General features: G+C 41.1%; 1 protein-coding gene and 1 long non-coding RNA gene across 6 annotated transcripts in view; one reads left to right on the top strand and one right to left on the bottom strand.

The window, feature by feature from the left end:
• ikzf4 (IKAROS family zinc finger 4) overlaps positions 1-5,218 on the top strand; it is a 145,849-nt gene extending 140,631 nt beyond the window's left edge. For all 5 annotated transcript variants that reach the window (XM_070869551.1, XM_070869549.1, XM_070869550.1 and 2 more), the window contains one exon: positions 38-5,218. In XM_070869551.1, coding sequence (XP_070725652.1) covers positions 38-762 — 725 coding nt within the window. In that variant the 3' untranslated portion in view covers positions 763-5,218. The remainder of the gene's footprint in view (positions 1-37) is intronic.
• Positions 1-27,853, bottom strand: part of LOC139240962 (uncharacterized) — a 53,235-nt gene that overhangs the window by 11,421 nt on the left and 13,961 nt on the right. Inside the window, exon 2 of the long non-coding RNA XR_011588762.1 lies at positions 1,781-1,932. This is a non-coding gene — a long non-coding RNA (uncharacterized lncRNA). The remainder of the gene's footprint in view (positions 1-1,780; positions 1,933-27,853) is intronic.

The following is a 27,853-nucleotide window of genomic DNA, read 5'->3' as shown; positions in this document are numbered from 1 at the left end:
TTTTCTGATTTTAAACCCTTAATCCTTTTCTTTTCAGGTGATAAACACATGCGCCTCAACCTATCTGATGTTCACTTTGAGATGAACTCCAATTTTGAGAAGGATGTAGAGATGATGGCTCCTCACCCCATGGACCAGAATTTGGGCAGTGCACTGTCCTATCTAGGAACAGAAGCAATGAGGCCTCCAAGGCTCCCCATGACCAGTTGCATGCCGGAGATCACGCCAGTGATCAGTGCAGTCTACTCCCATGTACATCCCATCCACAGCCGAGTTGAGGCGCAGGGAAGTCGAGAGGCAGCAGAAGGTCATGAAGACGTGTCAGAACATATGAATTCTAGAGCAAAGAACCAACTGGTAGAGCTTGGAGTGTCTCCCAGCAATGGTTGTCATGATTCCACAGATACAGAAAGCAGCCACGAAGACAGGAATGCCCACACTTTCCCTAGTAACTATGCCACAAGGCAAAGCCCGGCCTATTCCAAAGAGGACCTAAAGGCACAGGAGCCTCCATCATCTGCCAAAGCAGCTCAAAGCTCAGCCAAAGAGGTCCTAAGAGTCTTAAATGAGGATGGAGAACAAGTTAAGGCTTATAAGTGTAACCACTGCCGGGTTCTCTTTCTTGACCACGTAATGTTTACCATACACATGGGTTGCCATGGATTCAGAGACCCTTTTGAGTGCAACATCTGCGGCCACCACAGCCAGGATCGGTACGAATTCTCCTCGCACATTGTCCGAGGAGAGCACAAAGTGAGTTAGAGAGGGCCAGTTGGACTATACTTTTCTACTCCCCTTGCACTGACTTCAGCTAAAGAAGGAGGTGTTCTTACTAGGGTTGGACAAGATAATTGATTTCAGGGATTAATCTACAGAATAAACTGGGATTAAATTTGGTTCCATTTTCCAATTAAAACTAAATGTTCCCCATCTAGAATTTTTTGTTGCATCTTTGACACAAAGATGCTAACCTTAAATGCTATTTAGTTGAACTTCAGTGGAGAAAAAAAAATCCTTATTTCTAGGGGCCCAGTTTTTCAGTTGATGCCAGTTAATGAAGAGTCAGATTATGGTACTTTTTTTTAAGCACTGATTTATTGTTATGTATATAAGGTAGTATAGGTGGGTTTTGCTCAATAGGGATGAATTGAAAATGAGATTTTCATTCCTACCAAAGCACCCCAATTAATGGGCTTCAACTGTGTTTTAATCTTCCAGATAATAGGGTGCTGAACTGTTATTAAACCCTAAAGACCTTGTGTAACTTTAGAAAAGAATGATCTGGTGGAAACTACTGACCCTTTTAGAGTCATATGAATTCTTAAGTTAGATAAATAACAGTTATTTATCCAAATGACCTGTATCAAAGAGAACTACCTATGTTTATGTCTTGGTGACATTTGTCTTCAAAGTTTGAGATTTTACAATGCCCATTTTTCACATTAATAAGCCCAAGATGTACTTGAACATCTTGGCAATTTTGACACTTATGATGCAAGAGATGACTTGCCCACTTTTCTTTTGCAAGTCCCAGTTCAAAAACTGTGGATTAATCCCAGAGTATTGTGACTTGGCTACCCAGTTACACAACTAGGGTGTCCAGCCAGATTCTGTGATGGTATGGGGGGTGGGAAACTTGTTGGCAAGAGTAACCTTTATAAAAGAATACAAGTTTTTAACTGCTTCAATTTGAAGATACCCAATAATGTAGTAGTGATTGTGCCTCCTTTGTCACTGTGGTTACAAATTCAAATCCTGTCGCTGGTTCACGTTTACTTGCCTGCTGTACGTGTGGTGAGCTTTGTCAAATCCCAGTTGAAACGATGCCCCATCTTGCCCTGTGCAAAGTAATCAGCCTGTCCGCTGAGCCAGGGAGTACCCTGGTAATATACAGGGTCATGAAGCCATGGAGGATGAGTGGAATTCGAGGAGCTGTTGTAGTGAAATCAGACAATTTACGAAATTAGTGTCATAGGTAATCCAAACTACCTCGTTCTCACTGTTGGATATAATAACTACCATGATGCAACCTTGGGTGACGAGAGGCTTTGAATTGGTGGCTAATGGTCATGGGTAATTAAATCTTCCCTATTCCCCCTTCCCCTCCCCACCAAGATAGCTGATTGATGATGTCACGGAGTAGCCAACCACTTAGAAAATGTGCACAAAATAAAATGCTCAGATTTATGGTGCATGATGGTTTCTAATGTTCTGTACTTTCCATGGTTGAGAGCACCAGTGAGTGCCCTGTTTTCATAATATATTGACTTGTGGCCTGGCAGTACTGTCTGAAGTTCAAACCTTCTCCAACGTCGATATCCCAATTCATTAACTATCATGTGCATATTGAGTTTCGTTAGTTTTTGGCTGAAACACAGCAGGGCTGAATACTCGATGGGGAGAGGTAGCCATCTGTGTTCATCAACACTGGAGCAGTATTTGTATTTGAAGCTGTGAAGAAGTCTGGGTGTTATGTAGGAATGTGCAGTTTTTAAAACTTTAATCATATAATATAAATATTTTACTTCTGACTAAATATGGTTGCAGGAAGAGGGTTAATATATTTTAAACAATTAATGTGTTATCTATTCAAAGGACTTTCCCAAATGTTGAAGTTTTTAAATATTGTCAATGTTTATATTTATAAAATCCTGTAGTGTAAAAATTCAGATGCTTCACACTCCTGTGGTTGTCAGCTCGAGTCCCATAATTGGGCCACAGCAGCCACATTTATGGTAAACATTAACCAGTTTTCAGTCTGATTACTGAATGGGACATCTTGTGAGGGATTGGATATTACCAGCTACTCCACTCCAGTGAGGTGCTGTAAAGTTTTTACTTGGGAGAGGGCACGGGGAGAGAGGAAGAAGAAAGGCAAGAGGAGAGCTTACAATCTATTTGCCTTTCATAAAGGATATTGTATGAACGCATACAGCCATGATGGAATATCTTTAATAGGTTTTTCAGCTGCTGCTCCAAAAGGAGGAGTTAGATTTTTATAAAGGAGACTCTGTGACATCATCAGTTTAAGACACCAGTGCAAACGCTAGGTTGTGAGTTTTGAGGGGGGCTGACTGGGTCACAGTTTTTTTTTGTCCAACCCTAGTTCTTAATCAGTTTCCTTTTTCAGATTTTCAGTTATTTAATTAATTTGTTTTGAACTGACACTTCTAAGAATTGTTCTCTGAATTTGTGTATTTAAATTGTCTTTGCACATTAGTTTCCAACACAAATATATGTTGCACACTGTTGGGGTAGCACAAACTAGCTGCCGATTTCTTGTTCAGATCCAATATCTAAATTCAATGCCTTTTTTCTTTTCTCATCCCAATTATTTTAAGCACGCTTTTAAGATTTAAGTCTTTAATCTGTGCAAAGTACACTTATTTGAAACCTACTTTAAAAAGCCCTGCTATATTAGTATAAATTTCTATGTCCACGCTCTGATACAATCTTGTATTTCTAGTCTCTGAAGGAAAGGGACTGGTTACAGATTGATAAGGGGAACCTTGAGTCTCTGTAACACTGCTAGTCCTCTAAGCTGTAGGGACAGAGAAACCAGGAAATGAATTTTATCTGTCCTGTCACAGTTGAGTTAGATGCAAAGGGAGCAAGTTTTAAATTTGGGTCATTGTTTCTGAGCCAGCTCTTAAATAAAATTAAAAATGAGAAAAAGTGGCTCCTGGTGGAAATTAAGATGAGGGGCTGCTTTGAACCATAGGAAATCCTAGGCCGTGGTGGTGGATGATGGTTCAGTGTGGGAGGCTTGTGCTCGAGATTGTAAGTTCATCTGTCCGACATGCTTTCTTGCGCCATTTTTTGTGCTTGCACTTGTCGCTTAACGGTACTATTGTATTCTGGCAAATTAAGTGTTGCGCTAAAACTGCAATCCAACTGCAAAAGGCTACAAAGATCGAGCATTTACGAAGTGGGAATATCGCCCCAGTGCAGTGAACTTGTTTTGAAGGTTTGGAATCTGGGCTCATTGTCAATGAGCAATGCAGCTCTGCTTGCACCTGACTTTAAAAGGAGTCTCATTTCTAAAATGGTTTTTCATTGTGGTGTTGAGCAGATCTGTTAAAGGAGGAGGAACACCTGCACCAAACCAGCAGTCCAGTAAGTGTCTAAATCAGGTAATGTACATTTAGATCAGATTAAATGGAGCTTTTGTTTCCTATTGATGGGTCCTCACCCAACATATAGTAACCCATTAAAATGGCTCCCAGTGGATGTTGTTCACAGCCACAAACCATGTCAAGGAAACTTGCTGTCAAGTTTAAATCTTATTTACCTATTTTTAATCTTGAAGCACTTTCAATTTAATCATAGCTTGAAACAAATAGCCTTCCGTGCCTTTAATTATAGAGATAGCGTTGTACAATGTTTTGTATTTGTCATCTTCAGAAGTATTATTCAACCCCAAGTGGGTCTGAGTTTGGATCACAAGCTGTTGATCTGGTTGGAACCTATGGCCCTACTTAGTCACACCGATGTGACTGACTACACTAGAGATGAGCAGATGCAATACTATTCTTTAATTAAAGGGAGTTGGTTGATTATTTTTCCAAAAAGTAGATTTCGGATTGTGGGCCAGTACCTTGCAGCTTTAAGCTGTAGCACCATTTCATTTTTGCTGTATTTAAAGTGTTCAGATCTGCGCAAACCATTGTGAGCAAAGTGGTCCCCATATCCAGTGTATCAAAACAGTGATGAATCTTGGCCTCAGTCAAGTTTATCATATATGCTTGTTTCTGCCTAAATTCATCTTCCGTGGTGAAAATAACGTCATCTTTTTGACCCTGGAGTAACTGCTGTGACCTTTCCAGCAGCCTCCTCACTACTTTCTAAATCAATTCCAACTGTCTTGCTTTATGCTGTTAATTCAAGGAACCTTTAGATTCAAATCACCACCACTTCCCCTCCCCATAAAACTTGTTGGCTTTCTTATTTGATAATTTAAAGATCTTTGGGGAACTCTGGGTAGAGAGCTTATTTGATGAGTGCAGACGATTTGATTCATGAGTGACTTGTATGTTGCTTTGCACATAATGGTAGTGGGATTGTTGTGACAATATGTCCTAATGGTTGCATGGGCTTTCTTCGCCACTTTGCAAGAACATAAATGGATCTAATTCCTAATGCAACACCATTGTGTGTTTCTGAAAGTAAAGGAGATGATCAAAAACATACTGAAAATTAAATTTTTCCAGCAGTCACTTGAGGATTTCTTTGGATTAAACTTTTTGAAAAAACTACGAGCTCAATAACACTAGATTTGGGCATTAAATGGGCTGTTGGTTTGATGAAACATTTTGATCTGCACTGGTAATACTTTCAATGGAATCATATGTGCCAATGAATTTTGCACAAGCGGATTTCCACATCCGTGTCTTTGCATATTTTCATTATGTATGTTTAACATTATTTGAAGGTTCTCCTCAGTCGATTTGACATTTTGATTTCCACTAGCTGCTTGCACATGTTTAATTTTTCTGTATGCCCGTGAGATTTATTGTGCTGTTGAGATACGTGCATCAATACACCTGAAGAACAGCAGCCCATAAAATGACTATTAATGCAACCAGTTCACACTTGAGTTGTGGAAAAGCAAATTGTTCAGATTGATGGACATCTCTGGGGCATTTACAGCTTTTATCTAACTTCTGTGTAGCCATGGATACCCAGAAGTGTACCATTTTTAGTTTTCTTTATTTCTTCCTGTGCCAATCCCCACTATCCTTTAGTCAAGAAGTCCAACTCCTTGGCCATCCTACTTGCATGTGTACATTAGAAATCTTGGAAGGCTGCACTGTATTTGAAGCATCTCTGCTAGGACTGCGAAAGTCCAAGTATGGGTAATAGTCAAGGCTAAGATGTGAACTTGGTTCTCTCCAGTTAGCAGTCCACTGCTTAATCCTTGTAGCTTTACTTTAAGGCTTCTACAATTTGAACAATTGTCCTAAAGTGAAAAATATTAAAACTTCAGGATACCAGGATGTAGCTCGCATTCAACCGTTCTAATACTGGTTGGTTGATTCGAAGTTAACCTTTACAAGTCCAATCTGAACTAAAAATTTCAGGTGGCTAGACGGATTTGACATTTGAGTTCCTCAACTTTTGCAGTTTTTTTTTAGAAGTAACTTTTGTGATAATCCATTGTGTAGTGGTCTTAAAGTTCCTCCTGCTGGCTGTTTTTTGGAGCGCTGCTTTCAACCACAGACACCCCCCCCCCCCATCTCCCTTGCCCTCTTCTAGCCCTTGAAAAGGTTCTTTGATACGCTGTGACCTCTGATGTATTGTACAGTAATAGGTACTGGGGAGTGAATTGCAAGACCATGGCAAGTGTTCAGAGGACTGCATAAGCTCCCAGAATGAAGCTTGAATCATTTATCATTGTTTTCTGAGCTCCGCAAAGTTCTTGCCTTTGATTCCCTCCTCTGTATTAAAGCTGTTGTATTATATGTAGTGTTTTATGTCATTCAGTCATGTTTTGGTGATTTTGTTTCTAGTCTGTTCTTTTAAATGTGGGAACTTGGAAATGGCAGAAGTCTTCAGATATAATGGCAACGTGGGGAAAAAAATGTATAACATGGTACGGAGATATTTTGGTATCTGATTGCTGGAAGGTAGTGCATACAGTGTATATTATACATTAGAGAACGCATATTCACTTCCCTAGCCCTCCCCATGCACATTTTTGTACAATTTCCAAAGAGCATTCTATAATATGCTGAGCAAGGCACCAAAAAATATAGTTTTAGTTTGAAAATCCTCAGGTATTGAAGTCCCTTATTATCCTGTGGTGGTTTGCGGGGTTGTTAAATTGCTGTTGGAACAACCCATGCCATTGTCAATAATGGCATCATTGATTATTTTAAATCTCACAATGCACTGTTTATACGGTCTATTTTCTATTAACTCTTCTCTTGCCACATGCAACCTTGTGGGGGACAGAGTTCAGATTGACACTGGTCTGATGCAAGTGCAGTTCTTGTACCACTAATCTACGCAGACAGTAATATTCCCTCATGAACCTATAGAGCAGTCTGCAGTCTCTGACCCTCTTATGGCGTGAAGACTGGGATGGGGGAGTGGGGTGGAAACCACAAAAATGAGCCGTCATGAATGGAGTAAGGAGAGAAAATCTGGAGGAGCAGCAAAAATTGAGCGACTTTTTTTTTTAAGTTGCAAAATCTGTAAATAAAGCCACAGATCAAGAAACCAGTGCATAACTACCTTGTGATCGTTGCTGCCACAACTGGAATTTTTCCATATTCAACAACTGCCATGGCTTGCCAGTGATTTTGTAAAATAGTCGATTCCTCTAGGGAGCAAGTAGATTTTCCAGCAACAGCAAAAAAAAAGCTTTTCTTTGAAATTATTCTTATGAGAGTTTTGCCTTTATACTTATCGCTGTTTGATCCAAAAATTGGTACGTGATGTAAATTGCTCTTCAGCACCTTGCTCCAATAGTGAACTAACTTGTATATAATCTTGAAGAACTGCCCACTTAAAGCATTTAGGGCAAATACCTACTACTGATGACTGGGAACTGCAGGAAGGAGCCCTATGTTTTTTAATTATTCGATCACTGTGCCCTATTTTACACTGTTGTGGGGGGGGGGGGGCAGAATCTGGTTCAAAAATGTTACATTGGATCTGAACTGAATCCCATCTATATGCTGTTTATACTTTGCCTTGGACCGGCACATGTGTTGGATCAAATTATAGGTTTCAATGCATGCATTAGTGCATACTATGGGCTAGGAGGTCTAGTTTATATCTAGGATCAGAATTTGAATGTCCCCTTGCAAATTTTGAATCTCAAGTCATGTTGCACGAAGGTTAATTTGATCCATTTTGGTAGTTCCATTTGATTTGGAACTATAAATTGAGAGCAATTTTTGCATTTACATTGATGGTTTAAGCCAAGAAACCTTTTTACCTTCCTTTCACACATCTGCACTTCCCCCAGTTTTACTTTGTAGGAAAGAAAATGTAAAATTCTGGGTACGTTTGTTAGGAGGGGAGAGGGGAACCCTCTGAAGGATGCTCAATGTCATAAAATCGAACAAAGAACTAACAGTGTTTAAAGGGCACATCAAAAAAAATGGAAGGTAGGAATTGTTAAAGGCTACTTGTAGACTTTGCTGTAGTCCCTGATGTTAGTCAATAAGATAACTGAAATATGAGCTAAACTGCAAATAATGATGATCATAGTTTTTCCTTTTACCATAATCTATTATTTCCAAAAATAATTTACATGTGGCAGAAAACTTTAAGCTGTTTTGAATTAGTGATGAATGACCATTCTAATGGCTGTCGGGCAGCCCAACTTTTTGTTACTGGCACCTAATGACTACTATATTCTGTATATATAATTATATAATATAGAGTATATTATGTAATTTATATATCATCTCTTTCTGGTCTGTTCTAACAGTTCATTGCAGCTTAACCATTTATGGGTAGAGGGTGGATTATGTTTGGATTAAGTGACTTTTTAATAGCGCACATTCTGAGGATTTGCACCTTCTATCCTTGCTGTTTGATCCAAAAAAGGAAAAAGAAGTGATTATATTGGGTTGTGTCACTCTTAAATGCAGTCAGCAGTATACCTGCACGTATCATCAAGCATGGAGGCTCCTCTGTGCAGAACAAACACAAAAAGACATCCATTTGTCTTGCAGTACCCCAGCCTTTTCATTTGTAGTATTTAAATCTGGAATGAAATTATTCCTTTTATTAAGCTTCTTGTTTTTCTATCTACTGACTATGTATGTATGTATGTATTTAGTTTATGAATGAGGAGGGCAAAATAGGGATACTGTATAACTGTGACTGTAACCATGTTGATCAAGCAGAAAACGCAAGTAACGCCCACTGGTACGTGTGTGTTGCAGTAAAGAGTTTTAAATAGTCATCAATTTTAATTTTGCCCTCTTTTGATTGTAAATCATAAAACTTAACAAAACAAAAAAAAAAATCTGTGGTTCTACCTGTGTTTCCTTGGGACACTGGTCTTTGTATGAAAGATGTAGTTTTATACAAAAAAAAAAGTGTTTGATTTCTGAAGTAATCAAGCTTTTGCAGGTCACGCACTCGAGAGCTAACAACTTGAATCTTTTTCGAACAGCTTTCCAAAGCACTTTGTCAATATTTATAGCTGGTGCAGTGATTAGTGGTTGTTTAGCTGAATTATTTAAGAACTTGATAATCGATCACTTCTGTTGTCAGTTGATTATTCTCTGAACTTGTCATTTTTCACTTAACACCAAAAACAACTCATTACTAAATTTCCTTTTTTTTTTTAAATATTCATCCTCTAATTTTAAAAAGTTACATTTTCAAATATTGGCTTTATTATTTTTAGGATAAATTAAATTTTTGCCATGACTTTTAGCTGTTTTTAATTTTACTAAAAGTAATGCCTTGGATTAATAGCTCCTGACTTGCATTTATATAGCGCTTTTAACAAAGAAATGTTCCAAAGTACTTCATAACTGGCTGTAAGGAAAAGAATGCTTAGCCAGGAAGGGAGTTAGGAGGGATTCCCTCCTGGTCAAAGGAGTGTATCTTGAGGTTTTTTTTAAACCTTGTCAGTAATTGAAGTTTCACTGTCCTCAAAGGAAGAGCTTTAGATAAAACTCAGTGCAGCATTTGCTTATTTCCTGATGGGTAGTCTGGTCCTCGCTCAGCTTAGAAAGCTGTATTGGAAAATAGCCGTATCCCAGAATATCTGCTGAGCTTGGTGTACTTGCTCTGACACGAGTGCTAGCATCTCAAATCAGTTTAAAGCATTAAATGTGGCAGTGAGGTGCTTTACAGTGACTGTACTTGATTTTGTTTTTTAGACCACCTTTTTTAAAAAAAACACTCCACATTTGTGATGACCCAAGAATAATTTTCAACAGATTTTATACAAGGTTAGGCTGGTGCCATGGGTTCACACATTAACTTTTCGCTTCTGAGAACTGGATTGCAATCCGGACAAGATCACGGGACAAAAGTCTCTCTTCTCAGCCAGCTGTACGGGTCCTATTTGAAATATGTTTTGGTAGTCTCAACCCAGATGCATAGGTCTGCAGCATGAAACTACCTTTGGAACTCTGCGCAAATCTCCGAGTCCACAAGCTGCTGTGGACAATGGAAAGACTTGCACTGGTGCAGTGAGGCGTGCTCTTCTAAAGTTGAGGAAGTGGATTGTTGAGGCAGCTTTACTCTGGATCTGGCTGTTTTATACTTGACCCGGGAGAGCTCAGTTTCAATATTTGGTGTATACAATGCAAAAGTGTGAATTTCCACAGCCCCTGACATCCTTTGCCTTGAGAGTGCAAAAAATATTACCAAACAACTTAAGTTACAAAACCGATTTGTTCTTCGTGCATGTTTCAAAAGAAGTTGTGGCCAGCAGTCTCTCATATCTGCACACTTGTAAGTGATTATCTGCTTTACTTGTGCAAATATTAACCTCCTTTAACTGCTGTCCATTAAAGTTACCATCTACATGACTGCAGTGCACTGTTAGGAGTATAATGGATTTTTTCCAGTTATAGTCCTTGTGTCACTATTTGATCGAACTCATTTGATCTTTTCTGCATCTAGAAACCATTGCAGCTATGTGTGCGCTTCAATCTTTATTCTACTGTCTGCATCAAGCACATGCTGTCTGATACGAGAGAAGTATTCTTTCAAAAAGGGCGCATCGCAGATTTAGTTTGAATTTTAAACGTTTCTCTACTGTAACTTTGTGAATTTTTCCAAATATTCTCTCTTGCTGCCTTTAAGCCATGCATCGCAGAAAGCTTTACCCTCCTTAAGCTGTTTTTATCTTGCACTTAAGAACAGTACATAGTATGCTACAGTACAAAAACTAACCTATCCAGGATTCAGCTGAGCTGTTTAGCACTAAAATAATTTAGAAATACGATCTTTAGACTGTTGAAAGGAAATCTCTCATAATTGTATTTGTCAGCTTTACCCTGGTATCTGCCAGTTCCTGAAGGTTTAAAATTAAGCTTAAATGTATTAGCATTTATTTTATGACTGATTTTCCTCTGCCCAGGTACTAAAGACACCCGAGGTGCACTACAGCTGTCCAACCCCGGACTCGCCCCTACTTCCTGTCCCAGGCCATTTAATGGCCCAGGAGCGCCCTTGGTACAGTCCAAGACCTTGGCACCAGCAGCAGAGGCAGGAGAATCCAGAGCAGCTGTAGGCTTCCCAGGCCTGTAGCTGCCTGCCGCCTCAGTGATTGGGACCTTCTGGCTGCTGATGGAGATTAACCACAACAAAAAATAACTGAGGTCTATCTTCAGATCTTTGGCCTGCCCAGGGAACTTCTGGGATTGAGCAGCAGGCCACAGTGTCAGCTTTTTCTGGGCAACCCTGCACTTGGGTGCTCAGCAAGCGTCACTACTGGGAAATAAGGCTGTGAGTGCCCCTTCCTGCCCCGTGTACCGAACCGTCTGGCTTTCTGCAGGTGCAGACCAGAATTTGCCCCAGCAGGAAAGCTCTGGAAATGCCGAAGCAGTATTACAGCGGTGCAGACTCCGTGATCTTGGGTCGCTGCCACTTTTCTCTGACCTGTGTACCGGGAATGCTCATTTCCTCGGTACAAGGGTCAGGAAAATTGGCCCTTATATTTTTATATATGAGTAGCCTTCTGGCTCACATATAATTGTATTTGTCAAAGTTACCCTGTTGTCTTCCAGTTCCTAATGTTGAAAAGTAGGCATAAATGCATTTGATATTTTACAAATGACCAGTCATCCTGCTTATCCAGGTTAGTGGCAGTCACCAAACTGTTTATGCTCATTTTTGAAGTTGCGCAGACACAATGTTCTTCAGTCACCTGATTTCAATGCGAAGTGATGGGTTTCCCTAAAGTAAAATCTGATCACCTTCCCAATCGAGACAGCATTTCAGTAAAGTGTTAGCCTGCCATGCCAAACTTTGGTATCTGGAAGGAGCAGCTTGAGCTGCAAACGTGAGGGTAAGTGGCGGTTACCAGTGTTACTATTTTAGCTGGTGAATTAGTGTACTACTCAACATTAAAGCATATTGGCACAAGCATTTTTTTTGGCTATAAACACAGTACAGGGTATAGCCAAACTAAATAACGTGAAAAGGACAGGGAAGGATGCTTTTAGTAAGATTTTGTTCTTGGATTTGAGACCCAACAATTCAGAGACAATGTAAAGGTCATAATTATCCTGATATCTAATAAATAATAAAAATATAAAGTGCAAGCCCATTTTTAAACTTCACTTTTATCGCCAGGAACTGGTCAATACTAGAGTATGGTGCACAAACACAAATTTATGAGGCTTGTCTGGAAGGAAATTCCTTTAAGGTGTTGAACAGATCTATTTAAACAAATGATGACCTTGTCATTTGCAGTGGGGAGAATGTGGGACATTTATTTTAGTTGTGCACTGTATGCATAGATTAAAAAAAAACATTCAAACGCTGGCAACCTAAAATAAAAACACTAAATGGTACAAATGCAGATCAATCAACATCTGTGACATGGCAGAAGTATCTTTTTTGCTTTCCAGGTGCGGACAGACCTTTTGTATTGCCACATTTTCTGTTTTTATTTCACTGTGTATGTGTGGACTACAGAACAATGTGTTTCACTAACCTAAAGCAGAAACTTCCATGGTTTGGAGGGTTTTTTCAAAAGTTTATACACTTGTAGTATGTACACTAGATACATGCTAAAGTGGAGTAGACTGCATGTCTTTGGCTATTTAGCAAAATTCTAAGACACTTCTGATTTAGGAAGGAGAAAAGCCCAGTCCCTCAATTTCTTCGATTTTTTTTTTAATTTAAAAAAAAACATGCACATATTCTTATATACCTCATGAAAATGTGAATATGACATTAGCAATGATGAACTGACTATTCTGGATCGACTATCAATTATGAATAATCGCAATCGTTGTACCTTGCTGATTTGATTTTTGCAAGCAGTTTTTTAACCTTTAGGTGTAAACTTTGTTTAGTTTGAAACCGTTATTAATTGGTCCGAGGACAGCAAAGTGTAATCTTAATAAAGATGTGCTGCCTCAAAAAAGCTGACCCATAGCGTGTTTAAAATGCGTGAATCTTGTGTTTTTATACAAATGTACGGAATTCCAAGTGCAATACTCCACTGTCCCTCTTTACAGTAGTTTTCTTGATGGACTTATTCGTATATGTTCGTGTGTAAGTACGATAACAGACCGTTATTGTCTTGACTTTTTTTTTCTCCTGTGATCAATATGAATTGCATTATGTTGCTTTTAAAAACTGCTCCAGAGCCTTTGTACATGTATTATATTATAATTATATATATTTGTGTACTGGAGAAAAACTACTGTAAGTTTTGTACTGTCATGGCTGAAGGTCTACTAAAATAAACTTGAGAAACTCAGGAACCCGTTGACATGTTGGTTATTTTCAAAATGCGACTATACGTGTGACTTCGTGCTCTGATTGCTTTATTTTGTATAAACATGGCCAGATACACACACACACACACACACACACACACACACCTGTACCATAAATGCAAAGAAGCCTACCGTGTAATTTTTTTCCTTTAGGAAACTGATGAAGACCTTGCATACATAGTGCTTTTCACATCCCAGAACGGTCCAAAGCATTTCACACTTTCTGAAGTGTAGTCACTGTTGTAAAGTAGGCAAATGCAGCAGCCAAATAGCACACAGCAAGCTCCCACAAAGAGCAATGAGATAAATGACCAGATCATCTGAAATAAAAACAGAAAATGCTGGAAACACTCAGCAGGTCAGGCAGCATCATAAGATTGCGAGGGGGCTCGACAAAGTGGATGCAGAGAGGATGTTTCCACTGATGGGGGGAGACTAGAACTAGGGGGCATAATCTTAGAATAAGGGGCCACCCATTTAAAACTGAAATGAGAAGGAATTTCTTCTCGGAGGGTTGTAAATCTGTGGAATTTTCTGCCTCAGAGAGCTGTGGAAGCTGGGTCATTGAATAAATTTAAGACCGAGATAAGACAGTTTCTTAAACGATAAGGGGTTATGGGGAGCAGGCAGGGAAGTGGAGCCGAGTCCATGATCGGATCAGCCATGATCGTATTAAATGGCGGAGCAGGCTCGAGGGACCGTATGGCCTACTCCTGCTTCTATTTCTTGGTTTCTCTCTCTCCCCAGATGAACATGAGTTAACGTTTCAAGTCGATGACCGTTCGTCAGAACTGGTGTGTTCTGACGAAGGGTCATCGACCTGAAATGCTAACCCTGTTTCTCTCTCCACAGATGTTGCCTGACCTGTTGAGTGTTTCCAGCATTTTCTGTTTTTCTTTCAGATTTCCAGCATTTGTTGTATTTTGCTTTTGTTTTGGATCAGATCATCTGTTTTGGTTGAGGGATAACTTGCATTTATATTGTGCTCGCATTTATATAGTGCTTTATTACATCTGTCAAACGTTCAAACTGCTTCACATAAAATGAATTGCTTTGAAGTGCAGTCACTTTTATATAGGCAAATGCAGCAACCATTTTGCGCACAAGGTCCCACAAACAGCAAATGAAATGAATGGCCAGTTAATTTGTTTTTGATGCTGGCCAGGACACCGGGGAGAACTCCCCTACTCCTCTTCAAATAATGCTATGGGATCTTTTACATCCACCCAAGAGGGCAGGTAGGGCCTCGGTTTAACATCTCATCTTAAAGATAGCAGCTCTGAGTGCAGCGCTCCCTCAATACGGCACTGACGTGTCAGCTGAGGTTGTGTGCTTAAATTCTGGAGTGGGGCTTCAACCCAAAACCTTCTGACTCGGGAGGGAGTGCTACCACTGAACCAACCTGACACTTGTGTCGGAAACACTGAAAATAATGTTTTTTCAGCCACTAACAACTAAATAACTGCTATAGTTATACTGTAGACAAAGCTTGTACAGTCTGCATGATGTGCGGGTCAAATAATCCTTGCTTCAACTAAACAGCACCTAATCCAGTGATTGAGGAAGCTACAACAAAGGCTCACTATTGACCAGCAGTGTGTGTGTTTCTGCATTTCTTTTCAGTAAACCTTTTAACCTGAATTTGAGCTTCCTCGGCTCCAAGCTAGAAGTTTCATGTTTAAACAAAAGGCGTATGCTTGTTTCCTGTATGCAAGCATTCTCACTTGAAACCTGGGGGAACCTTGTGCAAATGAGGAAAAAATAACAGAGGGAAGGGAGTGAGTGAGCACAATGAAACTGTAAATGTCTGACTATGTACCTATTGTGGTCGACTTCAAAGAATGAGGCTCAAACTTGCTTGCCTTTTTTTTTTAAGGAAGGAGAAGGGGGTTGCTGGATGGCACAATGGACCAGCAGACTTTCTGCTCTCACGTGGGGCAGAATTTCAAGTTAAAAGCCTTCTCTGCTGGCTATAAGGGAAGCGGTTAAACTAATATGGCAGGGGGATGGGAACCTATTCAGGGGGATGGGAACCTATTCAGGGAGACAGAGGGAAGTAAAATGGGGGCAGAAGCAAAAGATAGAAAGAAAAAAAGTAAAAGTGGAGGGCAGAGAAACCCAAGACAAATCAAAAAGGGCCACATTGCAGCAAAATTCTAAAGCGACAAAGTGTGTTAAAAAGACATACCTGAAGGCTCTGTGCCTCAATGCGAGGAGTATTCATAATAAGGTGGACGTATTAACTGCGCAGGCAGCTATTAACGAATATGATATAATTGGGATTACAGAGACATGGCTCCAGGGTGACCAAGGCTGGAAACTCAACATCCAGGGGTATTCAATATTCAGGAAGGATAGACCGAAAGGAAAAGGAGGTGGGGTAGCGTTGCTGGTTAAAGAGGAAATTAACGCAATAGTAAGGAAGGACATTAGCTTGGATGATGTGGAATCTGTATTGGTAGAGCTGCGGAATCCCAAAGGGCAGAAAACGCTAGTGGGAGTTGTGTACAGACCACCAAACAGTAGTAGTGAGGTTGGGGACAGCATCAAACAAGAAATTAGGGATGCATGCAATAAAGGTACAGCAGTTATCATGGGCGACTTTAATCTACATATAGATTGGGCTAACCAAACTGGTAACAATACTGTGGAGGAGGATTTCCTGGAGTGTATTAGGGATGGTTTTCGAGACCAATATGTCGAGGAACCAACTAGAGGGCTGGCCATCCTGGACTGGGTGATGTGTAATGAGAAAGGACTAATTAGCAATCTTGTTGTGCGAGACCCCTTGGGGAAGAGTGACCATAATATGGTAGAATTCTTTAAGATGGAGAGTGACGCAGTTAATTCAGAGACTAGGGTCCTGAACTTAAGGAAAGGTAACTTCGATGGTATGAGACATGAATTGGCTAGAATAGACTGGCGAATGATACTTAAAGGGTTGATGGTGGATAGGCAATGGCAAACATTTAAAGATCACATGGATGAACTTCAACAATTGTACATCCCTGTCTGAAGTAAAAATAAAACTGGGAAGGTGGCTCAACCGTGGCTAACAAGGGAAATTGGGGATAGTGTTAAATCTAAGGAAGAGGCATATAAATTGGCCAGAAAACGCAGCAAACCTCAGGACTGGGAGAAATTTAGAATTCAGCAGAGGAGGACAAAGGGTTTAATTAGGAGGGGAAAAATAGCGTATGAGAGGAAGCTTGCTGGGAACATAAAAACTGGCTGCAAAAGCTTCTGTAGATTTGTGAATCGAAAAAGATTAGTGAAGACAAACGTAGGTCCCTTGCAGTCAGAATCAGGTGAATTTATAATGGGGGAAACAAAGAAATGGCAGACCAATTGAACAAATACTTTGGTTCTGTCTTCACGAAATAACCTTCTGGAAATACTAGGGGACCGAGGGTCTAGCGAGAAGGAGGAACTGAAGGAAATCCTTTAGTCAGGAAATTGGGTTAGGGAAGTTGATGGGATTGAAAGCCGATAAATCCCCAGGGCCTGATAGTCTGCATCCCAGAGTACTTAAGGAAGTGGCCCTAGAAATAGTGGATGCATTGGTGATCATTTTCCAACATTCTATTGACTAGATCAGTTCCTATGGACTGGAGGGTAGCTAATGTAACACCACTTTTTAAAAAAGGAGGGAGAGAGAAAACGGGGAATTATAGACCGGTTAGCCTGACATCAGTGGTGGGGAAAATGTTGGAATCAATTATTACAGATGAAATAGCAGCGCATTTGGAAAGCAGAGACAGGATTGGTCCAAGTTGGCATGGATTTATGAAAGGGAAATCATGCTTGACAAATCTTCGAGAATTTTTTGAGGATGTAACTGGTAGAGTGGACAAGGGAGAACCAGTGGATGTGGTGTATTTGGACTTTCAAAAGGCTTTTGACAAGGTCCCACACAAGAGTTTGGTGTGCAAAATTAAAGCACGTGGTATTGGGGGTAATGTATTGACGTGGATAAAGAACTGGTTGACAGACAGGAAGCAGAGAGTTGGAATAAACTGGTCCTTTTCATAATGGCATCCAGTGACGAGTGGGGTGCCTCAGTGCTGGGACCACAGCTATTTACAATATACATAAATGATTTAGATGAAGGAATTGAGTGTAATATCTCCAAGTTTGCAGATGACACTAAGCTGGGTGGCGGTGTGAGCTGTGAGGAGGATGCTAAGAGGCTGCAGGGTGACTTGGACAGGTTAGGTGAGTGGGCCAATGCATGGTAGATGCAGTATAATGTGGATAAATGTAAGGTTATCGACTTTGGGGGCAAAAACATGAAGGCAGAATATGTGAATGGCGGCAGATTAGGAAAAGGGGAGGTGCAACGAGACCTGGGTGTCATGGTACATCAGTCATTGAAAGTTGGCATGCAGGTACAGTGAAGAAGGCAAATGGCATGTTGGCCTTCATAGCTAGGGGATTTGAGTATAGGAGCAGGGAGGTCTTACTGCAGCTGTACAGGGCCTTGGTGAGGCCTCACCTTGAATATTGTGTTCCGTTTTGGTCTCCTAATCTGAGGAAGGACGTTCTTGCTATTGAGGGAGTGCAGCGAAGATTCACCAGACTGATGCCTGGGATGGCAGGACTGACATATGAGGAGAGACTGGGCCTGTATTCACTGGATTTTCGAAGAATGAGGGGTGATTTCATAGAGACATATAAAATTCTGACGGGTTTAGACAGGTTAGATGCAGGAAGAATGTTCCCGATGTTGGGGAAGTCCAGAACCAGGGGTCACAGTCTTGAGGATAAGGGGTAGGCCATTTAGGACCGAGATGAGGAGAATCTTCTTCACTCAGAGAATTGTGAACCTGTGGAATTCTCTACCGCAGAAAGTTGTCGAGGCCAGTTCGTTAGATATATTCAGGAGAGAGTTAGATATGGCCATTACGGCTAAAGGGATCAAGGGGTCTCGAGAGAAAGCAGGAAAGGGGTACTGAGGGAATGATCAGCCATGATCATATTGAATAGCGGTGCAGGTTCGAAGGGCCGAATGGCCTACTCCTGCACCTATTTTCTGTGTTTCTATGTTTCTATAAACCGTCCTATTAAAAAGTGAGGCTTGTTTAGCATCAGCCTAGTTTCTAATGAGTCCACAGCACAAAAACTGTCCATAAACTGACAATTTCCCCGAGTGTACGGTCGGCTAACGTGGAAACACAACATTTAAACAGTATTCTTCGAAGTTGATTTAGCAGAGTAGAAAGAACTTTTTTTTTTAACATGCACAACACCTAAAAGAAAACAAAGACTTGCATTTATATAGCACCTTTCACAACCACATGACGTCTCTGCACTTCACAGCCAAAGAATTACTTTTGGAGTGTAGTCGCTGTTGTAATGTGGGAAACGCAGCAGCCACTTTGCGCACAGCAAGCTCCCACAAACAGCAATGTGATAATGACCAGATAATCTGTTTTTGTTATGTTGATTGAGGGATAAATATTGGCCCAGGACACCGGGGATAACTCCCCTGCTCTTCTTCAAAATAGTGTCATGGGATCTTTTACGTCCACCTGAGAGAGCAGACGGGGCCTCGGTTTAACGTCTCATCCGAAAGATCTAAACTTTGGACTATTTGACAGTGTGAAAAGTAGAGGATTTCCGTTTCTACCAATGATGTCCGTCACCTTGATGAGCACAACATTCACAACAAGGAAGAGATGACCCCCCTCCTCCTACCCCCCTGCCCACTTGAATCCTGTTCGTTACTGGCTTGCCCATGGATCAAATCATATCTCCTGGAGGAGATTGCATGGGTAAAGGGGAAACAATTCCCAACCCTATGAGTGCAAAATGACCCTACATCTTTCAAACAAATTGATATTGACCTCCTGGGTGTGCGATGGAATGGAACACTGCTCCAGTGTGAGCAGGTTTTGCATCCAGCCCCAGATTGATGGAATTAAAGTACTGCTTGCAGGGCGTCAATTTGTAACACAAAACTGTTAACTTGGCATGAAAGAGACACAGATGGGGCAAAGTAGAAGGCCTATACTATGCATCTAACCAACGTAATGCCTGATTTGGGAGTAGTTGATTGGGATAGTTGGTTTTTTTTAAATAACTTTCCCTATCCCTGAAAATCCCTCATTTTAAGCACAAATTTACCAATGGGGAAAAAAAATCAAATTTAAAATCATGCCTGATGAATATTGAAGTGAATTAAGACTTGCATTTATATAGCACCTTTCACACACTCTGGGCATCCCATGACACTTCACAGCAAATGAAGTACTATTGATGTGTTGTCACTGTGATAACAGATTTAAAAGTATGAATCTTATGGACATATCTCACATTTTCATAATTCTCTGAATAAGCAGTTTGATGGATGAGGGGCAATGATTTAAGTGTTGCTGTAACATTCAATTTTTTGTACAAATAAAAAGTCCTGTTACTCGGCTAGGTATGTTGTGGCACTGGGCCCGACAGACCAGAAGGATCCCTGTTTCAATCCTCAAGATTAAATGGGTTGGATGGAGTCTGATGACGGGGACTGTGGAAGGAACAAGCTTTGAGTAATGGCTGTTCAAGACTTGCGACCTTCATCATCAAAGAGGTACTGAAGACATCGATATTTAATTTGCGAATGTTGCAATATATCTGTTGTGATACAGTATATGGGATATTATGATGCAATTGCTGACTATTTTAACAGATTTTGTGGATCAGAAAAGCATTTTTATTGGGATGGGGTTTCAAAGGGTTAATTGAAAACTCCGATAACTCAAAATACAGGCTTTCAGACAAACTGATTTGTACAGAAACACCACGGCATGAACATCTGCAACAGGATGGCTGTTTGAACAGCTGAAGCCTGTTTGTTAGTGCAGTTAGGTGTTGAGCGCACTGAATCTGTACTGTTCCTGGCTAGGCCAAACCACAATGTTCAGAAAGGCTTCGATGCCTCTGATTGATGTGGGAACGAATACAAACTTGTGACGATGGCTATCTAAGTTTGACATTTCTACACTGTCCTCGTACACACTATGCACTCCTCTCAACTACAAGAAAAAGAAAAACACCAACGAGTTACCACAGCAGTTATTATGCAGAGAATATTGTCAATTGAGACATGCTCAGTGCTTTTGTACATTTTCCTAACTGGTTTGGGGGAAATCACTTTCCTCAGAGGCTACAGTATATTGAGAACTGGAAAAGTACTTTCAGTAAGTTTATGTACTTTAAAAACGATGTTCCAGATAGTAAAAGAACAGCAGTATAATTACAGGTTAAGGTCTCTCCTTGATAGCTCAGTGGATAAATTATCCACCGGGTGCTGTACGGAACCATGCAGACCAGGGAGGCGCCAGGGTCAGTTCTCTTCTGAGTTAGCTGACCTCAGTCAGGATGATTACTCACAGTCTATGGGCTATTACGATGCAACTGTTGACTATTTGCTCCATTTGAGGGAGTGGGTATGGTAGCATAGTGGTTATATTACTGGACCAGTAATCCAGAGGTCTGGACTAATGATCTGGAGACGTGAGTTCAACTCCAACCATGGTAGCTGGGGAATTTAAATTCAGTTAATTAAATAAATCTGGAATAAGAACATAAGAAGTAGGAGTCGGCCATACAGCCCCTCGAGCCTGCTCCGCCATTTAATACAATCATGGCTGATCCGATCATGGACTCAGCTCCACTTCACTGCCCGCTCCCCATAACCCCTTATTCCCTTATCAGTTAAGAAACTCTCTATTTCTGTCTTAAATTTATTCAGTGTCCCAGTTTCCGCAGCTCTCTGAGACAGCGAATTCCACAGATTTGCAACCCTCAGAGAAAAGAAATTCCTCCTCATCTCTGTTTTAAATGGACGGCCCCTTATTCTAAGATTATGCCCCCTAGTTCTAGTCTCCCCTATCAGTGGAAACATTCTCTCTGCATCCACCTTGACAAGCCCCCTCATAATCTTATACGTTTCAATAAGATCACCCCTCATTCTTCTGAATTCCAATGAGTAGAGGCCCAACCCACTCAACCTTTCCTCATAAGTCAACCCCCTCATCCCCGGAATCAACCTAGTGAACCTTCTCTGAACTGCCTCCAAAGCAAGTATATCCTTTCTTAAATATGGAAACCAAAACTGTACGCAGTATTCCAGGTGTGGCCTCACCAATACCCTGTATAACTGTAGCAAGACTTACCTGTTTTTATACTCCATCCCTTTTGCAATAAAGGCCAAGATTCCATTGGCCTTCCTGATCACTTCCTATACCTGCATACTAACATTTTGTGTTTTATGCACAAGTACCCCCAGGTCCCGCTATACTAGAAACATAGAAAATAGGAGCAGTAGTAGGCCATTCAGCCCTTCGAGCCTGCAATATGATTATGGCTGATCCTCTATTTCAACACCATATTCCCGCTTTTTCCCCATAACCCTTGATGCCTTTTTTGTCTAGAAATCTATCTATCTCCTTCTTAAATATATTCAGTGACTTGGCCTCTGCAGCCTTCTGTGGTAGAGAACTCCACAGGTTCACCACCCTCTGAGTTAAAAACTTTCTCCTCATCTCGGTCCTAAATTTCCTACCCCGTATCCTGAGACTGTGACCCCTTGTTCTAGACTTCCCAGCCAAGGAAAACATCCTCCCCACATCCAGTCTGTCCAACCCCGTCAGAATTTTATACGTTTCAATGAGATCCCCTCTCATTCTTCTAAACTCTAGTGAATACAGGCCTAGTCGACCCAATCTCTCCTCTTCCCCCTGCCATCCCAGGAATCAATCTGGTGAACCTTCGCTGCACTCCCTCTATAGCAAGTATATCCTTTCTTGGGTAAGGAGACCAAAACTTCACAATACTCCAGGTGTGGTCTCACCAAGGCACTGTACACCTGTAGTAAGACATCCTTGCTCCTATACTTAAATCCTCTTGCAATGAAAGCTAACGTACCATTTGCCTTCCTAACTGCTTGCTGCACCTGCATGTTTGCTTTCAATGACTGGTGTACAAGGACACCCAGGTTCATTTGTATATCGTCATTGCCCAAGCTATCACCATTTAAATAATACTTTGGTAGGAAAAACATAAGGACAAAGTGGATAACTTCACATTTATCCAAGTTATACTGCATATGCCATGTGTTTGTCCACTCACTCAACCTATCTAAATCGCCTTGCAGCGTCTTTACATCCTCCTCACAACTCATAATCCCTCCTAGTTTTGTGTCATCAGCAAACTTGGAAATATTTCATTTGGTTCCCTCATCCAAATCATTTATATATATTCCTACTCTCTCTTTCCTGTCAGTTAACCAATTTTCAATCCATGCCACTACATTACCCCCAACCCTACGTGCTTTAATTTTGCACACTAACCTCTTATATGGGACTTTATCAAAGGTCTTCTGAAAATCCAAATACACCACATCCACTGGTTCGCCCTTATCTATTCTATCGGTTACATCCTCAAAAAAACTCTAGTAGCTTTGTCAAACATGATTTTCCTTTCATAAATCCATGTTGACTTTGTCTAATTCCATTGATATTATCTAAGTCTTTATAATAGACTCCAGCATTTTCCCTACTACTGATAGGCTAACTGGCCTGTAATTCCCTGTTTTCTCTCTCCCTCCTTTTTTAAATAGTGGGGTTACATTTGCCACCCTCCAATCTGCAGGAACTGTTCCATAATCTATAGAATTTTGGAAGATGACAACCAATGCATCCACTATTTCCATGGCTACCCCTTTTAGTACTCTGGGATGCAGATCATCAGGCCCTGGGGATTTATCTGCCTTCAGTCCCATTAGTTTCTCCAGCACTATAATATCTAATACTATCCTTAATTTCTTTTGTTAGTCATGGTTGGGCCACTTTTCCTTTTGTGTTTTTACGCCAAAAAGGAATGTATAACTGTTGCAATTCATGCATTCGTTCCTTAAATGTTAGCCATTGCCTATCCACCGTCGTGCCTTTTAATGAATCTTCCCAATCTATCATAGCCAATTCATTCCTCATACCTTTGTAGTTTCCTTTGTTTAGATTTAGGACCCTAGTTTCGGATTGGACTCCATCACTTTCCATCTTAATAAAGAATTCAATCATGTTATGGTCACTCTTCCCTAAAAGACCCCGCACAACAAGACTGTTAATTAACCCTTTCTCATTACATAATACCCAATCTAGGATAGCCTGTTCCCTAGTAGGCCCCTCAACATACTGGTCTAAAAAATAAACTCGAGGAATTCATCTGCCACAGTATTATTACTAATTTGGTTTGGCCAGTCTATATGTAGATTAAAGTCACCTACAATTACTGTAGTACCCTTGTTACATACATTTCTAATTTCCTGTTTGATGCTATCCCCTACACTAGCACTACTGTTTGGAGGCCTATTGACAACTCCCACCAATGTTTTCTGCCCCTTGGTGCGCATTAGCTCCGCCCAGACTGATTCTACACCTTGATTTTCTGAGCCAATATCCTTTCTCACTGTTGCTCTGATTTCATCCTTTACTAACAACAACACCACCACCCCCTCTTCCTTTTTGCCTGTCCTTCCTAAATATCGAATATCCTTGGATATTCAGTTCTCAACCCTGGTCACCCTGCAACCATGTCTCCATAATTGCAACAATCCGTTTACATCTATTTGCGCTGTTAATTCGTCTACCTTATTACAGATGCTTCATGCATTCAGATACAATGCTTTTAAATTTGTCTTTTTAACATTATTCGACATCTGAACATTATTTTGTACTATAGCCCTATTTGTCTTATCGCTATTTGTTCTTACCTGGACCCTATTTGTTAGTGCACTCTTTTGTTTGTATGCTCTGTCCCTTCCTGACATAATCTGGTTATCCTTACCACAATCACTTTCCTGCATTGCTTCCTTTTCTTTTCTCTTTAGCATGCTAGATTTCTCTCCACTGTGACTTCTCCACCTCCCTCCCTCCACCCCCCTTATTTAATTTAAAGCCCTGTCTACCTCCCTAGTTATTCGATTCGCTAGAACTCTGGTCCCAGCATAGTTCAGGTGTAGTCCGTCCCCAAGGAACAGCTCTCTCTTTCCCGAGTATTGGTACCAGTGCCCCACGAATCGAAACCCACTTCTCCCACACCAACCTACTGCAGCACTTTGCAATTTTTCTCCATTTAAATAATAACTTGCTCTTTGATTTTTTTTTTCTGCCAAAGTGCATAACCTCACCCTTTCCAACATTATACTCCATCTGCCAAATTTTTGCCCACTCACCTCACTTAGCCTGTCTATGTACTTTTGCAGGTTTTTTGTGTCCTCATACATTGCTTTTCTGACCATCTTTGTATCGTCAGCAAACTTGGCTACGTTACACTCTGTCCCTTCATCCAAGTCGTTAATATAGATTGTAAATAGTTGGGGTCCCAGCACTGATCCCTGCGGCACCCCACTAGTTACTGATTGCCAACCCGATTCTCTGTTAGTTAGCCAATCCTCTATCCATGCTAATATATTACCCCCAACCCCGTGAACTTTTATCTTGTGCAGTAACCTCTTATGTGGCACCTTATCGAATGCCTTCTGGAAATCCAAATACACCACATCCACTTGTTCCCCTTTATCCACCCTGTTCGTTACATCCTTAAAGAATTCCAGCAAATTTGTCAAACATGACTTCCCCTTCATAAATCCATGCTGACTCTGCCTGACTGAATTATGTTTTTCCAAATGTCCTGTTACTGCTTCTTTAATAATGGACTCCAACATTTTCCCAACCTCAGATGTTAGGCTAAGTGGTCTATAGTTTCCTGCTTTTTGTCAGCCTCCTTTTTTAAATAGGGGCGTTACATTTGCAGTTTTCCAATCTGCTGGGACCTCCCCAGAATCCAGGGAATTTTGGTAAATGCATCCACAATCTCTGCTGCCACTTCTCTTAAGACCCCAGGATGCAAGCCATCAGTCCAAGGGATTTATCCTCCTTTAGTCCCATTATCTTACTGAGTACCACCTCCTTAGTGATTGTGATTGTGTTAAGTTCCTCTCCCCCTATAGCCCCTTGACTATCCACTGTTGGAATATTGTTAGTGTCCTCTACCGTAAAGACTGATACAAAATATTTGTTCAGAGTTTCTGCCATCTCCATGTTCCCCATCACTAATTCCCCGGTCTCGTCCTCTAAGGGACCAATGTTTACTTTAGCCACTCTTTTCCTTTTTATATACCTATAGAAACTCTTGCTATCTCTTTTTATATTTCGTGCTAGTTTACTTTCATAGTCTATCTTCCCTTTCTTAATCATATTTTTAGTCAGTCTTTGCTGGCTTTTAAAAGCTTCCCAATCTTCTGTCCTCCCACTAGTTTTGGCCACTTTGTATGCCCTTGTTTTTAATTGGATACCATCCTTTATTTCTTCACTTAGCCACGGATGGTTATCTTTTCTTTTACACCCTTTCCTCCTTATTCTTCTTGAGAGTTATGAAATATCTCCTTAAATGTACACCACTGTTCACCAACCGTCCTACACTTTAATCTGTTTTCCCAGTCCACTTTAGCCAACTCTGCCCTCATACCTTCAAAGTCTCCTTTATTTAAGCTTAGTACACTGGTTTGAGATGAAACTTTCTCGCCCTCCATCTGAATTTGAAATAAATACCTAGTATCAGTAATGATGACCTTGAAACTACAGAATTGTTATAAAACCCATCTGGTTCACTAATGTCCTTTAGAAAATCTGCCGCCCTTACCCGGTCTGGCCTATATGAGAGTCCAGACCCACAGTAATGTGGTTGACTCTTAATTGCCCTCTAAAATGGCCTAGCAAGCCACTCCGAAACCACTATGAGAAACTATAATAAGAATCACCACACGGACTGCAGCGGTTCAAGAAGGTGGCTCATCACTACCTTCTCGAGGGGAATTAGGGATGGGCAATAAATACCGGCCTTACCAGCGACGTGAACGAACAATAAGAAAAACAACCGAAGCTCTTGATCACAATCCGTCACTTGCTGGAAAGTGCATGTGTGTGTGTCTATCTGGTGAGGTCAGAACAAAGCTTGTCTGTAAACTCCCAACAATTGAACGGGCTGTGGAAATGGAGCAACCTAGACTCCCACACTTGGGTGCTATGAATCTGAAGGCAAGCCCTGCATGAGTCACAACCTTCAGAAGAGGAGCAGAAGGGGGAAAAAAATCATAAACACACATTGTTTGGTGAAAACAAATTCTGACAGCTTATGACTTCCTTTATTAGACCCCCCCCCCCTGTTGAAAATACTGAAAGTCCATTTCAAAGTTTGTCAGTGATTTGATCCTGTTTCATACAAAGTGTTTCACTGCATGTGGTGAGATTAGTGGGCAATAATCATTTTACACTTTTGGATGTTATAATTTAACTTGCCTTTTTTGAGAGAATGGCAATAATTTGGCTTGTGTATTTACTTTTTCCAGTTTTCTTCTGAAAATGCTGGGATATGGTTTTACGCGCACCTACAACCCTTCGAGGAAGACTTGCTTCCACTCTCAAAGTGAGTTCACAGGTGACTGAACAGTCCAATACGGGAATTATAGTCTCTGTCACAGGTGGGGCAGACAGTGGTTGAGGGAAAGGGTGGGGAGTCTGGTTTGCCGCACGCTCCTTCCGCGATCTGCACTTGGTTTCTGCATGCTCTCGGCGACGAGACTCGAGGTGCTCAGCACCCTCCCAGATGTTCTTCCTCCACTTTGGGCGGTCTTTGGCCAGGGATTCCCAGGTGCCAGTGGGGATGTTACACTTCCTCTGCCCACTTGGGGCTCGCTTGCCATGTAGCAGTTCCGAGTAGAGCACTTGCTTAGGGAGTCTCATGTCGGGCATGCGGACGATGTGGCCCACCCAACGGAGCTGGTCGAGTGTGGTCAGTGCTTCGATGCTAGGGATGTTTTCCTGAGCGAGATGGTGCGTCCATCCTCCCAGTAGATTTGCAGGATCTTGCGGAGGCAGTGCTGGTGGTACATCTCCAGCGCTTTGAGGTGTCTGCTGTATATAGTCCACGTCTCTGAGCCATATAAGACTTGAGCACATAAATCTAGGCTGATACTCCAGTGCGGTACTGAGAGAGTACTGCACTGTCGGAGGTGCCGTCTTTCAGATGAGACGTTAAACGGAGGCCCCGTCTGTTTTTTCAGGTGGACGTAAAAGATCCCATGGCACTATTTCGAAGAAGAGCGGGGGAGTTATCCCCGGTGCCCTGGCCAATATTTATCCCTCAATCAACATAACAAAACAGATTACCTGGTCATTATCACATTGCTGTTTGTGGGAGCTTGCTGTGCGCAAATTGATTGCCGTGTTTCTCACATTACAACAGTGACTACACTTTAAAAGAACTTCATTGGCTGTAAAGCGCTTTGAGGCGTCCGGTGGTCGTGAAAGGCGCTATATAAATCCAGGTCTGTCTTTCTTTCCTTGGATACGGGGGTGGTGCCA

Source organism: Pristiophorus japonicus, chromosome X (genome assembly GCF_044704955.1).
Source record: "Pristiophorus japonicus isolate sPriJap1 chromosome X, sPriJap1.hap1, whole genome shotgun sequence".
Classification (NCBI taxonomy): domain Eukaryota; kingdom Metazoa; phylum Chordata; class Chondrichthyes; family Pristiophoridae; genus Pristiophorus; species Pristiophorus japonicus.
Note: the sequence above shows the minus strand (reverse complement) of the source record. Positions and strands in the feature narration are given on the sequence as shown.